This window comes from Zosterops lateralis, assembly GCF_965231275.1.
Source record: "Zosterops lateralis genome assembly, chromosome: 1".
In the NCBI taxonomy this organism is placed as follows: domain Eukaryota; kingdom Metazoa; phylum Chordata; class Aves; order Passeriformes; family Zosteropidae; genus Zosterops; species Zosterops lateralis.
In genome coordinates, this window is record NC_139762.1 from 99,709,588 (window position 1) to 99,733,116 (window position 23,529).

General features: G+C 40.3%; 1 protein-coding gene across 1 annotated transcript in view; it reads right to left on the minus strand.

Moving 5' to 3' along the window:
- Window positions 1-20,249, minus strand: part of CEP192 (centrosomal protein 192) — a gene marked incomplete at its 5' end in the record, with an annotated part of 58,528 nt that extends 38,279 nt beyond the window's left edge. Inside the window, 17 exons of the mRNA XM_083859023.1 lie at window positions 66-969; window positions 2,303-2,474; window positions 3,516-3,639; window positions 3,750-4,767; window positions 6,390-6,520; window positions 6,653-6,779; window positions 8,308-8,499; window positions 8,581-8,645; window positions 11,113-11,253; window positions 11,541-11,877; window positions 12,130-12,270; window positions 13,304-13,455; window positions 14,516-14,645; window positions 15,963-16,009; window positions 17,444-17,598; window positions 19,162-19,284; window positions 20,083-20,249. Coding sequence (XP_083715149.1) covers window positions 66-969; window positions 2,303-2,474; window positions 3,516-3,639; window positions 3,750-4,767; window positions 6,390-6,520; window positions 6,653-6,779; window positions 8,308-8,499; window positions 8,581-8,645; window positions 11,113-11,253; window positions 11,541-11,877; window positions 12,130-12,270; window positions 13,304-13,455; window positions 14,516-14,645; window positions 15,963-16,009; window positions 17,444-17,598; window positions 19,162-19,284; window positions 20,083-20,249 — 4,126 coding nt within the window. The remainder of the gene's footprint in view (window positions 1-65; window positions 970-2,302; window positions 2,475-3,515; window positions 3,640-3,749; window positions 4,768-6,389; window positions 6,521-6,652; window positions 6,780-8,307; window positions 8,500-8,580; window positions 8,646-11,112; window positions 11,254-11,540; window positions 11,878-12,129; window positions 12,271-13,303; window positions 13,456-14,515; window positions 14,646-15,962; window positions 16,010-17,443; window positions 17,599-19,161; window positions 19,285-20,082) is intronic.
- Between the last annotated feature and the right edge of the window lie 3,280 nt (window positions 20,250-23,529).

The following is a 23,529-nucleotide window of genomic DNA, read 5'->3' on the forward strand; positions in this document are numbered from 1 at the left end:
CAACATCACTATCACCATTCCTGTCCACAGCTGTATTTCAAACACACTGTAAAAATCACACTTACCAATATCAGGTGACTTTGACAACTGCCACTCACTTCCACCGGCTCCAAGAGGTTGTCCAGTACACGTTTTTATATTTAAGATATTGTTATTCCACGAAGTAGGGTGTGGATTATAAAGTGAAGCTGCACCCAAACGGCCAGGACCCACATTTGGACCGAAAGGAATACCTAACATATGTGGATTCTCAACATGTCCTGCTGGGATACCAGAACAAGGAAGCCCTGCTGGAAGGCCAAATCCTGCAGAGCTGCAGCCATGACATTGAGACAGAACTGCATTTCCTGGAGGTTGTAGAGTTCCCAGATGCTGTTGTGCAAAGGGAGTTGTTGCAAGAGAATGCCCTGTAAGCAAGGTGGGGACAGAAGAAGGAATTGCTTGACTCTGAGAGGTAGTGACATGGGATTTAACAGTTGATATGTGAACACACTGTTCACCAGATGAGTTTTGTTTGCATGGCAAACAGGTGCTTAACCCAGAATAAACAGGTAATACATTCAGAGATGGTAATCCTTGTCTCAGTGCTTTGTTTGTTTGATCCTGACACACTTCTTGTGCATCACCATTGACAGAAAGCGGCTGAAAGGTGCCGAGTTTACTTGGTAAAGCTGATTTAACATGTTCTCGCTCTTCATGATTTGTTGGTACATTTGAAGGAATAAATGGAAGCTGCTTTTCATTCTTCAGAAAACCTTCAGTTTTGGTCAGTTCTTGGTCCAGGACATTATGAGGTTTTCTTTGAAGACCAGCAAGTTCATTTTCTTCTTGTTTCTGGTCAATACTAGGTACTGCTTCTTTTCTATTTCTTTGACATGAGTGGTCTTCTAGATTTCCTTTTGTATGTTCCTGTGGAGGAACTGGGCTGGCCTGAATTATTGTTGTGCTCAATCCGCCAGCATTTTCACCCTAGTAAATAAACATAACATGCAGTATTACAGATTTTAGAAAAGCAGTAGGGTACATCAGACACACCTAAGTCTGGCATTGCCTGTTCAGGAAACTTTCCTGTCCAATGATTATTGGTATTGCCATCCAATATAAGTAATCAAGTTTGTCTTGTCTGAAGTTTTATTTTTTGAACTGTGACTCTTCACCTTGAAAAAGAAAACCTGCAGCTTCAAGCTGTCTCCTATCCTAAGGACACATTCTACTGGCTCTGGCTGAGGTGGAGTTGATTTTCTTTCCAGCGATCTCTGTGGTGCTGTATTTATGGCTTTGTGCTCAAAACAGCATTGATAACACACCAGACATACTAGCCAGATTAAAAAAAAAAAAAAAAAAAATGAATGGCCTTGAACCAAATCACTAACCAAAAACGCTTTGAGATGCATGAAAATGCATTGATACAAATATTTACTGTGTGCACTCACACAAAGAAACCATTCAAGCCCAAGGATCTGCCATTTTGACAGGTGTGGCATAGCTGGAATGAACACTCATATTTACACACACACGCATGTAAGTCAGAAAGGTTCTTCTCATTTTATCTGCCTGTTTTTTTAAAGTTCCATCCACAATTATCCACACTTTGGAAGGGGGAAGACCTAACATAGATTCCAGTCTTACAGTCCAAGGAATGCATAAAAATAAAAGATTGACAATTATTTTAATCATTGTAAGACTGCAAGTCTGAACACAAATTTCACCCTGGCGTACATTTATTTCTTCTTTTCTAAACCAGTAAAAACAGTCAGAATGACTGTCAGAGATAGAAAATTATAAAAATTACAGTTTCAGTCCTGAAAAAAGTAATCTACAGATGTATTCATATACATTAAAAAACAAAACAACAACAAAAAAAAAAACCACCAGGAAAAATATTCTCCTAATAGCTGAAGCTGTACAGCAAGGGAGCCTCAGGTGTAATTAAAGCAATACAGATCCTGTAAAATACTACTGGAATACCACACCACATTCCAAGAACAGAATGACTTAATGAGAAATTATGGAAAAGAATGAAAGGAAAAAATACATCAACTCTAATTTTTTCAGAAGTTCCTAGTTCTTTGATTGTTTTACTATGTTTGTATTTATTAGAGTGTGTGCATTTAGCACAGCTGATACAAAAATTCAAATTTCTGAAAAACTCAGAAGCTGCAAAGAAGAAGAATATCTTTTCCCCATGCACATCATACCCTAAACTGTTTGAAAACCCTTAAGGCTTTTCTAATTTCCATTTACTTTGACCTGTAGATTTTGGTTTAGGGGCAAAGGGGAGATGCTGTGCTGTGTTTCTTACCCAGTATGTCTCTGAATTACGTATCACTGCTGAGTTCTTATGGGTACTGCCAGGTGCAGAGATATAGGTTAACCTGCTCATGCTTGGACTTGAGTAAACAGACTGAGGTAGCACACTCTCTTTGCAAGGAGATTCCTGGCAATGTGATGGGCAAGTAAAGTCCATTTCAGTTCTGAAAAAGAGATTCAAAACATGCCAGTATTAAAATACGTATTTTTAATGCTGCCCTCAAGAAAACCAATGCTACACATTACCTGTACTATTCTAAAAGTCAACTTAATTAGCTGTTCTGTTAAATGCAGTCAGTAGAAATGAGAAATAAGCTCTCAATTAACCTTTACAAATTCTGGCTTTGGTGCACATAAAACACATTTTCATTCTGTATCAATCCATACATATAAATATCAGAGTTCCACAACTGAACTCAGATGCTAAGGCCACAGAAATAACACAACTTATTAAAAGAGGTGAATCAATATTACTTGTATCTAATTAGATTAAAAAGTCAAATGAAACCATTTAACCTCCGCAGCATCACACATTAGTTTCCTACTCACTGCTGAGATTCTCTTCATTTCAAATACCTGAAAACACAGGATCTCTCAGCACTTTGTCCAACAAGAAAAGCTAGCATGACAACAATTAAAGTCAGTGACAATTTTAACTGGAAATCCTAATAGATATATAACATGCCTGCAAAAACACATCTACTCCTGCACATATTAATTTCTGAGAAATGCCACACAGCCTGTAATTCTAATAACACATCTTCTTATGAAACTGCCCACAACCATTAGCAACTGGCCATGCTTGTGTTTAAGACTACAGAATTAATGTAGTTGTAATCTTATGACACTTACTGGTATGGGAGCTCATTTAAGAAACATTGTTCTTTCAGTTGCTAAGGAAACCTTAAATGTTGGACATGAGTATCAAAATATAAAATAGTCAAAAGCAATACAAGTATTTCCACCCACCCCCTCCCACAACAAGCAATGATACCAATCAGAGAACCAAATAGAGCAAAATACTTCTAAGTTTAAAAAACACATCTTCATTGGTCTATAGAAAGTCCAGCTTAGTGTATAATGAAGTCTTAGCCTAATAAAGATCTTCTATAAATCTAGATCACAGTCAACATTCAAAGTAACACATGATCCCTCAACAATCCTCATGAAGCACTAATTCTTATCACCTGCACCAAGAAATTTACCCTGAAAATGCTGTTCCAGAAGTCTCACTAGGAGAAGAGTGAATCAGAGGTGAAGTTGAAGGTCTGAAGCTGCACTGCTCACCCTCCAGAGCTAAGTCACATTCAGGCAGAATGGGTTTATGCTCTGGCAAACAAACAAAATTCAAGCAGCATATTTATTTAGGGACAGGAAACAAGTTTACTGTCAAGAAAAGCTTTTTCAACAACAAATTGCATTTATATAGGTTTACTTACCAGTACTATTCTGCAAAGTTGGGGAGAGATTCCCAAATGTTACATGTTTTGCATTCCCACCACCATGAGTATTGCCATCCTTGTTTCTCTTCTCTATATTTTGCTTCCTCTCATCATTGCTCAATTTCTGTACAGGCTTGGCTGTTGTAGGACTTACTGAGACATATTTACTAGATGGCTTGGCAGGTTTTAACTTGTTGAGGGACGGAGTATTTCCTGCACTTCTCTCCACCAAATCATTGCATGGTTCAGGAACAGCATTTGCTGCTTGATGTACTGTTTCTCTATCTTCCCCTACATTACATGTGTTAGTGAGATTGCTGTTTTGGTAAGAAGGCAGATTTCGCTGTGCTGCTTCCATTTTTGCTGCTGAGAGAATTCCAAATGTCTGGGCTTCATTTCTATTAAGTGTCTCTGATCTAATATCAGCATCCCTTGACTGTAAATGTTTACTCTTTACCAAATCTGACAACTTTTCTGAATATTGAACATGATCCGCAATTACATCTCCGTGGCTGGGAAAACCAGACAGACTACAAAAATTCTGACCGTCACTTTCTTCATTAAGATAACCAAGCAATCGCTTCTTTATTCCTTTCTGCTTGCTATGATTGTTCACCAAGTCCTCTGCAAGAGCATCCTTACGTTTATCTTGACCCAGTAAAAAGGTATCACATGTAAGGTTCTGGACCGATGCTTCATGTCTCACAACACTCTCATATTCACTTTCACATCTGTTCTCATCTGTTTTTTTGAGGTATTTTTCCATATCAAATGCACTGTTTTCCTCATTGCTGGATAATACCTCATTAGCAGAGAGTTCAGCCTCTTTAACAACTCCAGGAAGGACACGTGTCCTTTTATTTTTATTGGAGAGTGCCATCATCATAGCAGCTAGCTGGGAAGGCTCAGCACTGCAGGAAGCATTAGCAATAGCATTTGCAATTGTGCTGATACTCAAGACAGAGTCAGAGTGATTAGACAAGCCATCCTCAAACTTGCTTTTCTGAATTCCATCCTACAACAAAACAAAATGAGTAAAGCACCACAGTAAGAAAATTTTCGTTTAGTGTTTTGTTTCTTGCTTGCATTCCAGGATATGGCAATATATTAACACTCTTCATTGACACATTTTTAAGCACCTGTCGAGAAGGAACACTGCAATAGATATTGTTCTCATTCTCCTGATTTTTTAAATCTACTTCACAAAGGCTTTTCTAGATTAAATACATATTGCCTACTAGAAAGCCCTGGCTCCTGTGAAACTTTTGAAGTCCCTAAAATGCTTTATTTAGTTCAGTTGAAAGAAGTGGGAGTAAAATCCTGTCAGGGACAAATAGCAGAGAAGTTACCATGACCAAATACACAGTAACTTCCCAATTAATTTTAAATCGTCTGCCTCTACAGAGAGAAGACACAGCTATTCCTAAAGCTTTTTCTATCACTCAAGTCTGATTTCTTCTTTAGTTTCCACGTTGGCTATTCTTAGCAAAGGGCATGGAGTAGGGTAGGCAGTTATGTCCAGAGTCCAGTTTCTTTCTGTCTCAGATGGACACAGACACAGGAAGAATTGAAAACACCTGTCCTCCTGTAGCTCTGCATGCACAACTTCACACCATCCTAATTAAAAGACAGATAAAGCATGGAGCAGACACGTACACCATGACTGGACTGAAAACAAGCTGAACTGCCAGGCTCAAAGGGTAGAGCAGCAGCACCAAGCCCATCAGGAGGCCAAGCACTCACTGGCAGAGTATCCTGGGCATCAAGACAGGGGCCAGTCCTGTTCAACAACTTCATCAGTGATGTGCATGATCGGGCAGAGTGCACCTTCAGCAAGTTCCATCATCATACAAAACTGGGAGTTGTGGCTGATATGCCAGGAGTGTCAGCTGTCCTGCAGAGGGACTCAACAGGACAGAAAGATGGGCTGAGAAGTTCAAAGGGAAATGCCAAGACCAGCACCCAAGAAGGAATAACCCCAGGCCCCTGTACAGGCCCTGGGCCAACCAGCTGGAAAGCAGCTTGGCAGAAAAGGACTTGAGGGTCCTGGTACACGGGAAGTTGAACACAAGCCAGGCAAAGAAGCCCAACAGCATCCTGACCTGCATTAGGAGGAGCATTGCCAGCAGGCTTAGGGAGATCATATAGGCAGGGCAGGTAGGTATCAAAGACTACCAAACTAAAAAACCCACTTTTTTTCAGGCTTGTACCACGTTCATATTCTTAAATTCTATCAACTAAAAATTTTATTCCAATGCTAGACTTAAGTTGTTCCATGAAAAAAACAGAATGAGAAGACACAGCTGAAATCCAGAAACTTGATCACAGCACAACAGCCTACAAGTCTCTGAAAAACTATGGGCTGACAGACTGAGCAATTCCAAAAGTGAAGTTGGAAGAAAAAGGAAAATGAAATAGTGAAAGCAACACCTGACTTACTACAGGATCATAATACCATTCTAATGAAACGATCCTAACAAACAGGCACCCACTAGGATTCAAATGATCAATATAAAAAGCAGTGAGATGATATGAAAGCCCAAATTTAGCTGTATTCAAAGAAACAATAATAATTGCAGTAATTTGATTTTTGTTTCAGTTCATAGTTGCACTTAAAGAAAAATACAAGAGAAATACCTTTGCTTTACTTTTGGTAGCAGCTTCTGTATTAATGTTTCCAAGTATTCCAGCAGCAGAATCCACGCTATGTCCTGAACCTTCAGAGCTGGTAAAATTTGCATGTTCTTTTGTTTGTGCTTCTAAGTCATCTAACAACAAAAACAACAACAATAAAAAAAAGGAAATAACTTACAGTAAGGAAATTGTCTAAAATCCTGCACTCTTGGGATACACATGCTCCCTTAATGCCCCATAGGAAAAAAGAGTTGCTCCATAACTACCTGGAAACACCTCCTCAGACATCTGTGAAATCTCTTGGCCGATGTCACCTCCCGATGAATCAGATCGCCTCAGCAAAGAAACAGGAGGCCTTTTCTTCGGGGATGTAATATAGTAACCAAAGGATGGCTATAAAAAATAACCCAGAATACAGCACGAGTAAATTTCATCATTAACAAATGGCTTCAATGCACTTGGCAAAGCAGTTTCAACCCGGCGTGCTTGCTCGATATACGTCTCATACCACTAAGAAATAACGCGTGCCTTCTAGCATTGCAAATGCCTCATCTAAGCACATACACGGCACTTCCCACACACACATAAAATAAACAACTGCCACGGCTGAACCTCAGCTAGTGACTAAGTACCACACAGCTGTTTGCTCATTCCCCACCTCCTCCCAACAGAAAGAACTGGAAAGAACAGGTAAACCTTGTGGGTTGAGATAAGAACAGTTTAGTAACTGACACAAGATATAAATTATAACTATAATACTGGTAATGAAAGGGAAGGAGAGGGGAGTAACACCCAAGAGAAACAAGTGGTGCACAACACAATTGCTCACTGGCCACAGACCAGTACCCAGCCTGTCCCTGAACAGTGATCCACGGCTGCCAGCCAACTCCCCCCAGTTTACAGACTGAGCAGGATGTTCTGTGATACACAATATCCCTTTGGTCAGTTTGGGTCAGCTGTCCTGGCTGTGCTCCCTCTGAGCTTCTTGCCCACCTGCTTCACTGGCAGTGCATGGGACACTCCAAAGTCCTTGATTTAGAGTATGCACTACTTAGCAACAACCAAAACATCAGTGTGTTATCAACATTATTCTCATACTAAATCCAAAACACAACACTGTACTAACTGCTACAAAGAAAACTAACTCTATCCCAACTGAAACCAGGACACAACTTACATATACCAGTTACTCCGAATAAAGAAAATAAAGTACATATGCTCACATCATCTCTGCCCGGAGGCATGGTCTGCCACTAAGCCTTGGAATGCTTAGGACAGACTAACTCTGCCAACTCCAGCAATTCCTCATGACACAAGTGAATTACACAAATATGTGTGACTTCTTTTTCCCATTGTATACAGTTCCCCATGTGTATTTTTTTTGTCTGAAACACAGATGAGATCCTGTCTATCAACAGCAGAAAAGAGAAGTGCCAGGTATCCAAAAGATGCAAGAAGTATACAGATGTTGGTAAGTCAGAATCTGGATGATTACATTTTTACTGAAGTTGGGCATTGCCCAGATAGCACATCAACTATCAGCAGCCATTCAGAGATGCCCTCACTGTTCAAATATCCTTGTCTGAGCAGCACTTCACTCAGCTGTGTAGGTGATTTGCTGGGACCTCCAACATGCCTCCTGCATATGGTGTACTTTTCTCCCTCTAATCCTACATATAATTAGTTCCTGACCAAAAGGCGAAGATCAACATTCAACAATAACAGCAGCCAGCACTTCACATCAAAAATTCCAGTAGGAAACCAGCCGACCCGCACCTGTAGCACACAGAGAATTTCCTTCCTAAATCAACTTAGAAAATTAGTTCTGAGAAAGAACTGGTTACAAAACAACAAAACTAATGCTAGTTGTTGCTTGTCTTGTTTTTTCCTTGTTTCTCAATATTAAGATTTAGATACATACCCGTTTCACATCACTGCCTCCACCCAGACATCCAAGAGCTTCTGATCTCTGACCAAAGAACTCCCCCAAAGACAGACGTAAATAGCTGGCATCTTTATGAAGATCAGATGTTCTCTGCAGAAGGAAGCTATTAGCAGATTTCCACGAAGTATTTGCTAATTCAGATGCATTTGGACTGCCTATCTTTCCTGCCTGTAGACAAAGAGATTTCAGAAGTTGCAATTTGTAAATAAATTAGAAAACTATTTTTTTTACATTGAGGTTATTAGTTACCTGCACAAGCCTGTGTGCTTTCTCAAATTCTTCCTGATCTTGTGCAATCATAGCTGCTGCTTCAGCTTAAAACCAAAGAGAACATTTATTAAAATAAGACAAAAGTTACTAAGTACTGTAATTACTATTTGTCATCATTAAACTCAATTTGATGGAAAGTTACGGCACATATAAGTTGATGGAAAGTTATTGCACATATAATTCTAGACCTGAGACAGTCTGACAGACTCAGTAGGAGCTATTCAATCCCTTTTTGGTGAGAAAAGTTATGTGAAATTAGTTTTACAGGAGTACTTGCTGGATCTTTAGAAGCCAAAGTAAAATCATCATTTAGCAGTGAATAAAGTTTCTAACAGCCTTAGCCCCAAGGTAAACTATAACTTTTTACAGGTTATGATACCCATACCAGCTAGAACCAAGCATCATATGGCTAACTCGGATCAAACCTTTACTATATTTGGGGCTGAAAATTTTTTCCATCGAGGTGGTACCTTTGAACTGGACCAAAAGAAAGATACTGGCTTGTACCAGTTCATGAGAAAGCCATGCAAATTAACAGGCCAAATAACTCAATCTTACTTTTGAATTCAAATGCCTGTACTATTTCCATAATTACCATCTACAGAACAACACTTAAGAATCTCTTCACCAAAATGTTGTGGAAAACTGATCAAGAGATACTACTCTATCACCTGATTGCAATGTTAATGTATCATTAAGCTCACCAAAACTTCAAAAATACTTTGTACACAGAGCATCCCTAGGCATAGAGGGCACAGGGCAGAAGCCAAGGATGGATGCAAACTTGTAAGGTGAATACAGCTGCTGTCCATAAAATTACTCATGGGAAGTTGCAATAAATGCTCTGAGGAAAGAAACAAAGCTGGAATACATCTTTATTGAACAACCCAAGTTCATCTTCTAAAGACAAGCTGGCACTATCAATGACATATTGTTGGGTGCCTCAGAAAGTCTCTGGAGGCTGCAGGGCTCTTATAGAAGATAAAGAACTGCTACTGACTGAGAGTTCAGCTGAACATAACACTGCCAAATGAGCACTCCTGCTCTATTCCATAAAAGAACACACTGTGTGCACACTTTGCTGACAGAGAAACATGTCACAAATGAGACTCCAAAGAATCAGATGTAACACGTCCTTTCTGTCCTTACAAATAAAACTTCTTGAGCTGTCAAACACCACTGCAGACAGACAAGCAGACTAGCAGCCAGAAAAATGCCAACCACATGGAATCTGTCAGTTTATCATCTACCATGCAAAGAGGTAAGCCCGTTGACTGGAAAGCAGAAGTGTTTAAAAATCTATCAGGTGGAAAAACTTAAGTAGCCTTGGAAAAATTTACAACAGTCAAATGTTCTAATCATTCAACAACTCAAGTCTAAGATTCAGCAGGTGTCTGAAATATAACGGCTTTTGAAAAAAATCACAGAAGAGTTGTACATTCCTGTCACTGTAGATGGCAAAGTGTCCCCCAAACAATGTGATATTTACTTGAACCATCAGAAAACCATTACAGTGTTGAAAAACATCATTTCAACCAGTCAGCCCTGTTTGATCACTCATTCAAAATAAACACTGTTAGACAGCATTCACTTTGAAAGAAAGAAGAACCTTGAGTGGACCATGGACATCCTGAGAATACATTAGCCCATCTACACGTCAGCTTTAGGAACTAGAGATCAAGAGAAATGCTGCACACATGCACACATTGCTTGAATCTCTTAGGAAACAGATGACATTTTGGAGCTAAGGAATCAATTTGTCTGTGGCATTACATGTGTATTATCCAAGCCTGTATGACAAATATACAGGCTCTCATGAAGATCAGTCTGATATAGCTTAAGGATAATAAACAACTTTTTAAGTAAACAGAGGTTCAAAAAGCCTGGAATTCAAGGGAAGATGAGAGTCCCAAAGGCCCTCAATAAGCTCCAACAATTTTCAGTAGCAGTACCATTTTTCAGCATCGAGACATTCCCAAGAGATTTCACAAAAAAATCAGCAGCTAGCCAATTCAATACTTTCAAGTCTCTCAAATTTTGACATTGTATTCACATTCTCTTTGATTTTGTAGTAATTCCTCATTGATAATTATTTTCTCTCTTATAAGCGTCATGCAACATAAAATTACTCTTCTCCTTTTCTTGCAAGAAAAGATAACAATCATTAAAATCCAAAGGAAAAACTATGGAAGTCAGAGGAACTGCTTTAGCTCATACAATAGGTACCAATAGCAAATGTTAGAATGTTTTTTTGTTTTAAAACACTCCTCATGGGAAGAGTAGGAAACACAGAAAGAAGCTATGAACTATAAATAATGACATGATATCATTACAGGCTACTGTCAGTATCGGCTTTCAAATAATTTGTAGTATCTAAAACCTGGAGGCTTTGCAACACCAAATACTGATTTGTTGAAGTAAAAAAAAAAAAAAAAAAAAAAAAAAAAAAAGGAAGAAAGTTTACTTAACATTACAGACAACAAGAGTTAACAAAAAAAGATGATTACATACCACCAGTAATGAACTCCTCACTTTTTTCAACATCTTCAGATGTATTTAAATCTTGTTGTCCATCAAATGCAGTATAATATGCAAGATCAGTCACCCATCTGCCCTCCTCATTTTGATAGACAACGCTGTGTGGTAAATCACCTAAAAGATACATCAAATGCTACATTATGGATTAAAATAAAAAGGGATATGGCAAAAGCTGCTGCAACTGCAAGCTTAAACTCGGTTCATCAGCAAAGTAAGTTAAGTGCAACATAAAACAATCAAGTCAGAATTAATTCATGCTACACTGGTTTTTATTACCAACTCCTACAACTAAATAAAAATGCCTAGCTTACAATTTTATTTCTTTTTCCATGCAACAGAGTACAATCACAATTGCAAAGAGAGATTTAATGTAAAGATAGGCTGTATGTAAAGCCCCCTACCTTTGTCTGCTGTAGCTAAAGTTAAGTTCTCACAGCTGTCCCCAGCTGGAGACAGGTAAGTATCAGGAAGACCAACTTTACATTGAGTTGCATCTGCCCGAGGTGCATTTGCACTAAGAACTTCAGGAGTGGTGTCATGTCCCAAAAACCCTCTTGCTGTGTGTAGCACTTCTGCATCAGAAGGAGCAGCCTGACAGACAGAGGACTCTACTTCTTGCTTTGGAAGGACATCTGAGACATCAGCTTTATGGCTGTCCATGCACTGGAGATACCGGGAATCTAAGTGCAACTCAGCAGCTGTGCGGGAATCCAGCACATCCCCAGCAGTCATGGAATTCTTTGAAAAAAATAATCATTGGAAAAGTGTCAGAAGCACAGTTTTTAACTGCATTTACTAGAAGTTCTAGATACAAAACAGCCCGAGCTGACTATGTTTAAAAAATATCCCTAAAATCAAAGTGGTATTATTAATTTTTTGTGGTTAGCTAAAGATCTAACAAGTTTTTAAACACACTGTCATCATCCCAAGGCATCACTACTACAGTCTTACTCTACATGAATAACAGGAATTTAAATGGCAATTTCATACCATTCCCTGTACTGCTCTGGGCAGCATTTCTCTTTGCACAGGACTTCCAGTTATCCCTTCATTTTGTGAATCTTCATCACTAGCATTTCCAGAGTCTATTCCAGTCACAGCCCCATAACAAGCAGAATCCTGAAAGTTCTTCTTTAAATGAAAAATATAAAATATTTAGATTCCACTAGAAGAGATATATAAAAGGAAAAAAAAAAAAAAAAAAAACACTACAGGGCCTTTTAGAATGTTAAAAAATTCTCTAGTAGAAAAGAGATTAATGATACTTTGTTCAGTCATTTGACACTGCCATAGCCAGCACCTCTAGTTAGCCTCTACCATCAAGTTCCTGGCTATGCCAATCCATGGATGTGCCTTCAAGGGCATGCAGAGCAAGAAGATGGGAAGACCTCTTCTTATTCCTACTACATCCTCTCATTCACCTTAACATGGGTACTGTATTATTCTCCTTTCCTTTCTGGCTGACCCATTGTTGGACAAGGGCTCCAAATCAGGCTCAGAGCCCTCTGTACCTACCCGACTGTCTGTCTACAGGGTAGTGAAGCAGGGACATCTTGCACAGAGAAGCCCTAAGAGCAGACCTTTGTTATTCTCACTGTTAAAACCACTTATCCCTTCCTTCATGCAGTGCTGTAACAAATTGCAGCCTATCCAGACTACTTTTACAGGGTTAACATCACTCCCCACACAGCTTGGAAACTCTGATGTCAGTTGGGAAATTTCTGAAATTTCAGAAGCTGCAGTTTAACCGTTTAAATCAATCACACTTTTCCACTCTGGTCAAGCATGAGGCTGCCAGGATCACATCGATTGTTGCAAAGCCAAGAAAATGGAAAGGCACATAAACCCTGGCAACCTGTTTGGCATGGAGCTAACTGTTGCTCAAAGGCAAACCACAAGCCAGCCTGTTGCTGCCCTACGTTTAACTTCCACACATTTAACAATTATTTAAGAGAATTACTGACTCTCCTGTCATTATTTATAAACTTGTTGTATGATAAAAAAAGAAGGGCCAGCATGTTGCTATAATAGCTATAGAAACAAAAAAATGAAACCAAAAAAAGTTAAAACTAGCTCTGTTTAAGAATACCAACAAATATAATCACTGAAATTCTAACATGTTTAAGAGCCATTGGGCATGCTGAGCTTTGAACTTTAAACATACTTGTAATAAGACATTTTCAGAAAGCTTCAGTGCTGCACAGGATTCTGAGAGTTTCTGCAGGCTGGTGTCTCTTCTCATTTCTGGTTGTATCAGCTGCTCAAAATATGCTTCTAGCTGGTTATCAAAGAATTCTTCATCATCAATATCATCATCTATGAAAAGAGAAGAAAATATCCTTTTCACTTTTAACTGATATTTTATATCCCCTAACATACTACCAAAACAATTCCATAATTTACACTGAATACTAAATTGCATGATAAAAATAAAAAGACCAGTTAGCTTCACCAGTACTGGAACCCTGAACAGGTAAATATTTCCAGCTAACAGCTACCAACTCCTCAGATGGAAATTAAAAGTAACTCCATCCTCTTGAGTGGAAAAAAAAAAAAACCCCAACAGTATTTCTACTCAGCAAACTATTAACTTAATTCTTATATGCTTAAGTCTCAAGTGAAGTTATGCAACAAGAAAGAACAAAACTTCAAAAGACAATCATGACATATGTAGATGCCATGGGAGAAATGCAGTAGCCCTGCTTTACAGCAAGGGACTTTGTCTCACAGCAGTGAATCTATTGATCACTCTGCCTTCCTCATTGGTACATCCAAGAACGTGCCCTGATGGGCAAAGTCAGCCGCATTAATGAAGAACACATTCGTCCTTCTGCAGCAGCGACTGGAAGGGCACGAAAAGTTCAAAACTCTTAGTGATACAAAACTCATGCTCTCACCTTTATGCCTGCAGGTAAACTAGACTTCCAACTGGACACACATGCAGCACCTAAAGAGAGCTGAACTCAAACTCGAGTAAAAGTCCTTTCTAACTGCATGGGTGTGCTCTTCACCACAGAATTTCATCTCTACTAACCTGAACCAAAAATGTAGGTAGAGTTACCACTTTATTAAGTCAATGCCCACATTGCCACCTATATCTTTGATTCACAGTAACTGAGGAGTCCTGTTTAATTTTTTAGATAAAAATTCCAGTTGTTATCTTCTCTGACAAATTCCATAACCGCCTACTCCTGTTACAATTTAGAAATAGTCCGTTTTCCAAAGAACAGCTTTCTTTCATATTGTTATATTACTTTTTTATCAAGCACAATCTGTTTTACTTAAGTATTTAATATTAGAATCTTTTTTCTCAAGTATGCAATAACATTGAGTCAGAATTACAGACTCAGCTACCAAGAGTTATAAACACACTTACCAGTGGAATCATCTGAGTTTAGAAGAGATGAGAGTTTCTCGTTCTCCAAAAAACTCGAAAGGCTATTGCTAAGATGAACACTTGACATAGCACCATCTATCAGCTTTTCAGAAGGTTCACATGGACCAACCTGTGAAAAGTACCCATTAAAAAATGTTTCTAGAAATTACTAACTATTGTATGAATTCAGTTAACCAAACACAATTAGAGGTTGATAATACTGCCAAGCTCCACACACACTTTTTTTACTTATCCCAGGAAACCTCAAGTTCCAATGCACTTTGCCTGCTAGCTTCCAGAATGGATACATGCAAGAAACACAGGAATGATAAAAAGGGAAGAGCAAAAAAGCGTCTATAGACACCAAACGTAAAAGACCTCATAATAAAGAGGTGAAATGTTGCATTAAAGAGTTTACACTCGAAAAAAACTGTCCTCCATCATTCATTGAGCTGCAATCCCAACTTAAATGTACAAAGACATCTCTCAATAGTTCTCCATGCTGTTGAAACAGAGCTTCTTCAGAAATTGTACACACAGATCCAATCTTTGTTGGAAATTTCTCCAAATGAGCACACTGAACTCCTCAAAAAGTAGTATTTCAGCTGAATCTAGCTAACACTAAATACTCTATTTTTTCTATAGCTGAATGATTTTTAAAAACAGCATGATGTTATGTCTGGTATGGGCTTAGTCTCACATTCTTTGTGATGAACAGATCATCTTTGACACACAGCAAAAGATGTCCAAGTTCAGAAAGTAAACAATTTGAAAAGAAAATGAATTATGGTTTTCAGAAGACAGCCTACAAGCATTCAACTGCAACTCATTGAGGACTGCGGCCCCTACAAAAATCAAAACTGACAGAAAACAGAATCAAAATACTGACACATTAGGGAGTATGTACTGGACAGCATTTGGCTGCAGCCTGGTAAGTGTTTTCTACAAGGAACAGGAGACTTCCCATTCCTGTCTGCATTGTTTCTCTGTGCCCAATGCTGTCAGCATCTCTAACACAGTAGGTAAAAACAGGTGAAGCATAACCCTACCTGTCAATACCAGCAGCCATTTGCTGGCTCTGGATTGTCTATTCCAACTTCCAAAAGTACTACAAAAATTCCTCAAAAGATGCTTCACTAAGATAGACTACAACAGGGATAAAAGGCAAGGTCCTTACACTGACAAAGAACTGTAAGACAGCAGAGCCTAGGAGCAAAATAATTTTCACAACTGAGGAACATTAGATGAAGTCGTGTTCATACAGTACTAACTACATGATCTGCAAAATGAAGGCAAATGAGTAACACCAGCACCTCTATAAACTTAAGGTATACACAATATAAGACAATAAACACCATTCCTTCCCTCCTCCTCTCACAGAATTAAGTCTATTAGAAGATTAATGTTAGAAAACATGTAATTTCACTGTATTTGGAAAAGCTTTTACCTTGCTGTTCTTAATGTCTGGGAGAAAACCTAATCCAGTTGGCAAATCTGAAACATAAAGTGGCATAAGCAGTATTTTAGTACTACAACACGAGAACATAACAAGTGCTGACTATTCTATAAGGTTTAATTAGGCCTCTAAAAGGTCTTGGCACACAACATAGAAATAACCCGAAGACACAGATTATTGTACGTTCTTATGACAATGATGTAAAGGATCTTGTTAAAAAGGCAGAGCTTCATCAGGGCTGGAACTCTAAAAATGATGAAAGATATTTACTGTGTTAAGGATTTGCACAAGACAGCACAAGAAAATATCTAGCAGAAGGAGGAACAAGTAATCTGCTCCACTGTTGCATTTCACCTACTGGACCAATTCTTGTCTTGGATCATTTTAAGCAGCTTCCACTTGTCTGTGTGTTAAATCCACATGTAATCCAATTTCAAGTCCCACACAACAGAACAGTTTAGACTTGCATACACAGATTTTAGCAAAAAAGCTTTGTAATTCTTCAGTAATAGGTGTGAATAAAGGACAATTTTCAAGTTAAAATCAAGTAACTAAATCTGACTGGCCACGACCTAGTCCAAGCACTGGGCAGTCTCAGCTTCCCAAAGCATCACTGTTTTGTTGCCAGTTACTGCCACTTCCTCAAGACTACATTACCAAATTACTGAAGCCAACACTTCCCTGTTAGAAGTGGTTTTTTCTAAGGATCTGTTTGTATTACAGGTCACAGTACTTTCTAATTGAACACGTTATCTGTCAAAATTATTAATACTTCACAAAAACCTTTACAAATACTCAAAGCTTGGAAAAGGATAGCATCTAAAAGCATGTATTTACTAACTGTATTTACTGAATTTTAATGGACAATTAGAATTTATTCACACAACTGACATTAGCAAAAACCCCAGGCAAGCTTAATATCAGTAGTCATGCTATTAAAATAAGTTTGAGAATACTCTTTTGCTTCCACTACTCTATGCAGACTTCAGAAAAAGTATAGTTTTCACAGCAAGCATTCAAAACTATTTTTTCATGCACAACCTCACTAGAAGAGTATGCTTCCAACACCTACAGCAGCAATTAAAGCCATCTATTAAAGGCTGGAATAGGGCAAGAGAAGAGATGCTAGTTAAAACATAACCTTGCAGCCTTACTGAAATAGAAGGTGCAGAGAACAAGCTATTTCTTCCACAAAGTTCCTGAAACTAAGTGAGATTACTACTGGCATTCTATTTATGGTACTATACAGCAAACATTATTTTCACCAACTTGCTGTATAGCTTTAAGAAGTCCAAGAACATGTCAGCCACAAGCTTTCTCTGTTTTCAGTCTGCTCAAATCCAAGAGATTTTTTTTTCAAAACTCATTTATAATCTGCCATAAAACAGTGAAGGGATCAAAAGAAAACAAATGTAGCATAAAAAGCTAATTACAATGACAATAAGTACACAATTTTTCTCAAAATTTGATACCTTCCAATCGCTTAAGTGGCAAACCTTCACATAAAGTGCCTTGACCACGATTTGAATGTTCAAGGACATTCTGAGCTTGCTCTCCATATATTGAGTGGGATTCTTTCAAATTAACACAAGGTGGCTGAGGCTCTTCAATCTGTGTAGCAATTTCCCTAGAAAGAGAATTATTTCAATGAAAAATCAGTGAGCTACACAGACCATCATCTCTCGTGATAAAGATCTGAGAAATTCTCCAATTGCTTTGTCTCAGTCAGTTGTTCCCAATAAAGGACAGATTCTAGAGACCTGTCATTTTACAATAAAAGAATACATATCAAAATTACAAGGACTTCAGTTTCACAATCTAAACCATGAAACAAATAGTGAAATTTCATGTATAATATGCCTCTCTACCTATTTGTTCCTCTCTTTCCTTTCCATAAAAAGAGGGAAAAGTATAAGGACAAAAGAGTCTATACTCTGGCAAAGTTCCATGATCCATTTGAGACCAAGTCAAACATTAGACAAGATTTCACCAAGTCCACAATCTCACCAAGCCTTTTGTTACATCAAATATGGGACCAAATCATAAAGAACATGAGTTTCTGAAATTGCATATAGTTAAATAACTGTTTTTGTAATTGTATGCAGGAAAGTTATTCTTCACTTTGGTTTTACAGAACGTCCACGCAGGCTTATAAGTTAATCATGCCAGATGTTAAAATGTCATACTTTTGCTTCAGTATTTTAGATAAATAAATGAAACTAACATTTGAAAGTCTAAAACACAACTATTCCACGTTCTGTGTTTTGTTTTCTTACTTAGAGTACAATCAAGACACTGACTCCCTCTCAAATCTTACATTCTTTGTTTTGATAGGGACATACTGCCTGGAGTGCAATTTTATCAGTGAGAAAGGCACACAGGGCAGATTCTGTCACAACAGGAGCACATCTGGCCTTGGTTACGATAACCTGTGCAGCAGCTTCCAACACTCTGCAATGCTTTTCAAGTGTATCACTAACACTAATTATTTCCCAAGAAATACCAATCACTGAGGCTACAAGGAAGGCAAATTTAAAGGAACCTGTTGCTCCTTTCTGTATGCAAACTGCTTAATACTTATTCAAAACATTTATATCAGTGCAAAATGCTATTCACACACATGACATGAACCAGAAACATCAGCTTAATTCTAGATTATGTAAAGCAAACTAGGTAAATGCAGGCCACATTCAGGTAAGTCAATTAAATAATCATGCTTAGGACATTTTTAATTAGCGTGACAACAAAACAAAACCTCACATTCTAGAAAACATCCCTTCTGAAAATTCATTCCTGTCCTGTACATGAAGTCCAATTAGTCAATCAAACAGCTGCTCATGTAGGGCTGCATAGGGTAAGTGACATCAATCACTGCAGAGGGTGCTTCCACGTGGAAAAAAAGTTTCATTCCGATGCTGAAGTTTACATGACACTCTCCCTCTTCAGAAAACATGGAGGAGCTGTTTTTGCAGGAAAAGCTGTCCAGGCTGCCAAACACTGTAAGCTAACAGGCCAATGCACAGCTGAGCTCCCTAGCTGCTGTAGGCCAGTAGTAAAAGCTGCTGTTTTCAACTTTACAACTCAGTTCTGAAGTAGCCCATAATTAGCCATATAGTACATATAAATCTATATACTAACTTACTGGTATCTATATTTTAGGACAGAATTAGATTTTAACTATCTCACTTACATGTCATCACGAAAGCAGAGGGCAAATCTTTCCACTGGCTCAGGGTGTGACTGACTGCTGTGAGGAGATTCTGATAGAGGTGAATGTTTCCCTTCCAAATAGGATGCACAATTATCAGGAAGTCTGTAAATGTAGGATGGAAAAACACACATCAGAGTCATTCCAATATGCACTGCTTCTGTTTTCCAAAGAACTGGGAGGAAAAAAACTCATATGGATGACTACTTATTTCCTTTAAGTTAACTTATTTCAATATTTTAGCTTATCTGTATTTACAGATAAACATATGTATCCTGAATGCTCCTCTCCAGTCTTCTGTAGCTCTTTAGAGAAACACCATGTTACAGTTTTTAGTGGCTAGTGCTGTCCTTCTGGAACACATGCTTCTGGAAAGACAGGGTATTAAAGTCTCATCTTACTTGTTGTTAAGTAACAGGACAGCAGTTAAATGCAAAGGCTTCAAATCGTTCCTCTTTGCTCTACTCCTTGCTGAGTTTTAATACTTACACATAACATTAGCTCCTACACTTTCTAAAAGGAGCCAGATTCAGGTAAGTTTAGTGAGCAGTTAACAGAGAACACACATGTAAAAAATATATTATTCTCTACACAACTTCAAACTCCAATATAGTAAGCTGAAGAGCTGAGTTAAAAGAGACCTGACTGTTACAGTCTCAAAATTAAATTACTTTTGAAGGGCAATTTTTGTAAATGTTAAGTATGGTACAAGTTACAAATTAAATGCAAACTTTACACTGGTAACACAGACCATCCTATGTTCGCTGATTACTGAGACACTGATTGGTAAACAGTCACATTTATCACCGACCAAGAAATCAGTGAAATTAATTTTTGCTCTCCAGAGTTAAATACTTCAACTGTTTTTTGGTATTAGTGAGTGGCACTTAGTGAGAGCCTCACCTGTTGTCACCGCCCGCCTGGCTCCTGGCAACAGTGGAGGCCGCCACAGGTAACCCCGGGTTGGAGGAGACGGTGACATTCTCGAAGGCGACACTGGCGCTGCTGTTCAAGGACTGTCCCAAGTAGCTGGGGAAGGTCTCGTCGGCGATATTCCTGAACTCCTCCATCACCCCGCGCAGGCCGCCCGGAACAGCGCCCGGCCCGGCCACACCATCAGCGCCGCCCGGCAGCACCTGCAGCGGGACCCGACAGCCTCACACTCACACATGGCAACAACGCACTGTACTCACACATCGCTGCCAGTGCTCCCGGGCCACCACCCGGCTTTACCCACAAACGTGCCCAAGCACCATTCCCAGTGCTCTCCTACCGAGACTCTCGGGGGACGCACTTTCACAGCCCTCCTGGAGCGCCTACAGAGAGCGGTGCTCCTGCCAGTCACAGAGACCTGCCAGCCTATATTTAGCCTTTAAAGCCGCCGGGCCGAGGCGGTAGGGGCCTGCCCTCCTCCCTGCGCGGCCCCTCGGGGATCCCCTGAGGCGGCCCCGCTCTGTGACCGCGGGACTGCTCACCGGCCGCGCTCCGCCGCGCACTCCGGCCGCGAGGGAGCGGCTGGGAACCAGCGACACCGCCTTTTTGCCCCGACAGGAGGAGGAGACGGGCTCTGCTCTTCCCGAAGGTCCCGGGAGCAGCGGGAGCGCCGGCGGACAGACGGACCGACCGCCAAAACTGGGGATCCGCCCCCGCCGCAGCGCCCCCCAGCGGCCGGGCGGGCACCGCTCGCTCCCCTGGCGACCGCGCGACGGAAACGGCCGCGCGACCGACCCGCCCCCCGCGCGCGCCTCCCAAACCCCGGCGGTCCCTCCGGCGCAGCCAATGGCGGCGATCCCTCCGGCGCAGCCAATGGCAGCGCCCCGAGCGGAGCCGGCGATTGGCGGGCGCGGCCCGCGGCGGGAGAGAGGGAGGGAAGGAGGCGGGAGGGGGAAAGTTTGGGGCGGGGCGGTGCGGACGCTGATTGGGCGATGCGCGCGCGGCCCTGCCCAGCCCCGCCCCCGGCGGCCGTTAGGCGGGAACGGGGCCGCGCGTCTCCCGGGGAAACGGGAACGGTGTCATCGGTGCGTTTTGTCTCGGGTGTTTTCGTCCCGCCCGACCCTGCTGTCCCCCGTCCTACCTAAAATTGAAAAAAAAGCTTCATTCAGATTAACTCGTGACGTTGTTTATATTCCCGGCTTTGTCATCTGAATCAGCTAGACGAGGCTGAGAAACAGAATGGTTAGGGTTGGCAGGAAGCTCTGGAGATGGCCCAGTCCCAGCTCCAGGCCAAGGCAGGGTCACCTGGAGCGGGTGACTCGCTCCGGTTGGGGTTTGAATGTCCCAGACACGGAGACTGCACGGCCTCCTTGGGCAGCCTGTCCCAGTGCCCTCCCACCCTCAGCATAAAGAAATTGTCTCTGTTGAAGTGGAACTCCTTGTGTTCCAGTTTATGCACAGAACTTGGAAAATTTCATTTGCATGCTGAAGTTTACATGTCACTTTTTTTTTTTAAGTAGAGGATGTGAGCAGGTGCGTTCCAAACATGAGTGTGTGTGTGTGCATGAGAGCTTCAGATCTACATCAAATTCGGTGCTGCCCAGGATGTTTTCACAATGCATTTCTACAGTTGTATTCCTGGTATGGAGAGCAAAAATCCAGGTTTATCGTAATCAGAAATTCATACGGGTTCAGATATGTTCAAAACAAAATCAAACAACAAAAGCAGAACACCCACAGACATAAGCCACACACACACCCAAAACCAAAGAAAAACAAAAACACAAAGCCATCTCATGGCTTCTACAAGACCCAAAAACTTCTAATCCTGGCAGTTCAACTGAGATGTGCTCCAAGCACAGAAGCAGTAAAAGGGCTGCTCTTTCAGAAGAAGAAAAAGGAGTGCAGCTTTTAAAAGTGCTGGATAAATTTAAAATATTGCAAGTACCTGCTGTAATTATCCCTTTCAAAGCCCTTCTATAATCCCTCCTGGAGTTCTGCTGCCTCTGTCCAAGGGTCCAGATCCTGCACAGAAGTACAGGCCTGAGTCAAGGGAATAGAGGGAAGCATGAGTTTGAGGAAACACAGGTGGAAAGTCAGGGATGTGACTTGAAGGGTCCTAGTTTGGAGAGAGGTCAACACAAAATAGCAGGCAGGGGGCAAGGCAGGCATCAGCCACAAAACCAGCCTGAATTCAGTTACTAATGTTAAAGTACTGGCCACTGTGTTCCAATGTGACTTGTTTGCACTGAAACTTACAGCATGTTTCCATTAGTAAAAAGTGTGACTGGAATTAGGGTATCTAATAATAACACATGTTCATCACAGAGGAAAATAATGTGACCATGCTGAATAAACTATTAACAATGCACTACTAGAAGCTGCAAAAAATCGTCATTACTGTAAGTGGGTAATCTGTGATTTCTTCAAGGGTTAAGACAGAAATTCTGGAAATGGCTTAACACTTTAAAAATATGTTCTGTTGCTTGCATACCCAGAAAGTTTGTTCTGGTTTAGGAATGCACCGCAGTGTAGTAGAGTTGATATTTTTTTTTAATTATTCATTCTCCCTCAGAGGAATAGTTACTTTCCACCTACCATTTAAGCATTATCTTTTAATGCTGTAACATTTCTGTTTACCATACAAAGTTGGCATGGTTTTGTGTTAACTTTTTCTGGTAAAGTTATAAAACTTCTTTTTTTTCCTTACACACTTCTGTTCCAAGTATCAGCAACCTCCTTCCACACAGGTTCAGCAAGCACATTCTAACACCAGCATACCTCACAGGTTTTTAAATTAAAATTTGATTCCTCAGAGAGAGATAAAGGAACAAATGTGGTGGATCTGAGCAAATGAGTTTTCCAAGTAAAACTCATAGGAACACATCACTTTGGAAAAATAGAAATTGCCCTCTCCCTTACCTCATAGTAGTGGTCTAGTCCACTAGGAAACAGGCTAAGTCCATTTTGAAGCACATTGAAATATACTATTACACTTCAGATTTCTGCTGCACAAAGGCCTCCTCCTTCCTTCCTCCCCCCAGGACCTGCCCAACAAACTCAGCAATGCCATCTTGTGCAGTAAAGCTACTCCTGGGCAATCCCATTGTCCAGCATTACCTTCCTGCCTGTCTTGCACCAGTCTGTGTCAGTGTCAACATGCTGAGCCACAGCACAGCTGATGCTCCTGTGTGGACAGATCAGAAAAGACATCTTTCAAGCCAGCACACTTTCTTCAAAATGTCCTGTTTTAATCCAATCACTGGAAAAGAATTGAGAGGTAATGTGAAACCCAAGAGCTCTAGCAGTCTCCACAGACCTTCAGCACAGCCATGGGAAAGGCCAGAGCACACCCTGTGGCAGAGACCAGGAATACGCAGCTGCACATCAAGAATGGCACAAAAGTAGAGCTAGGAG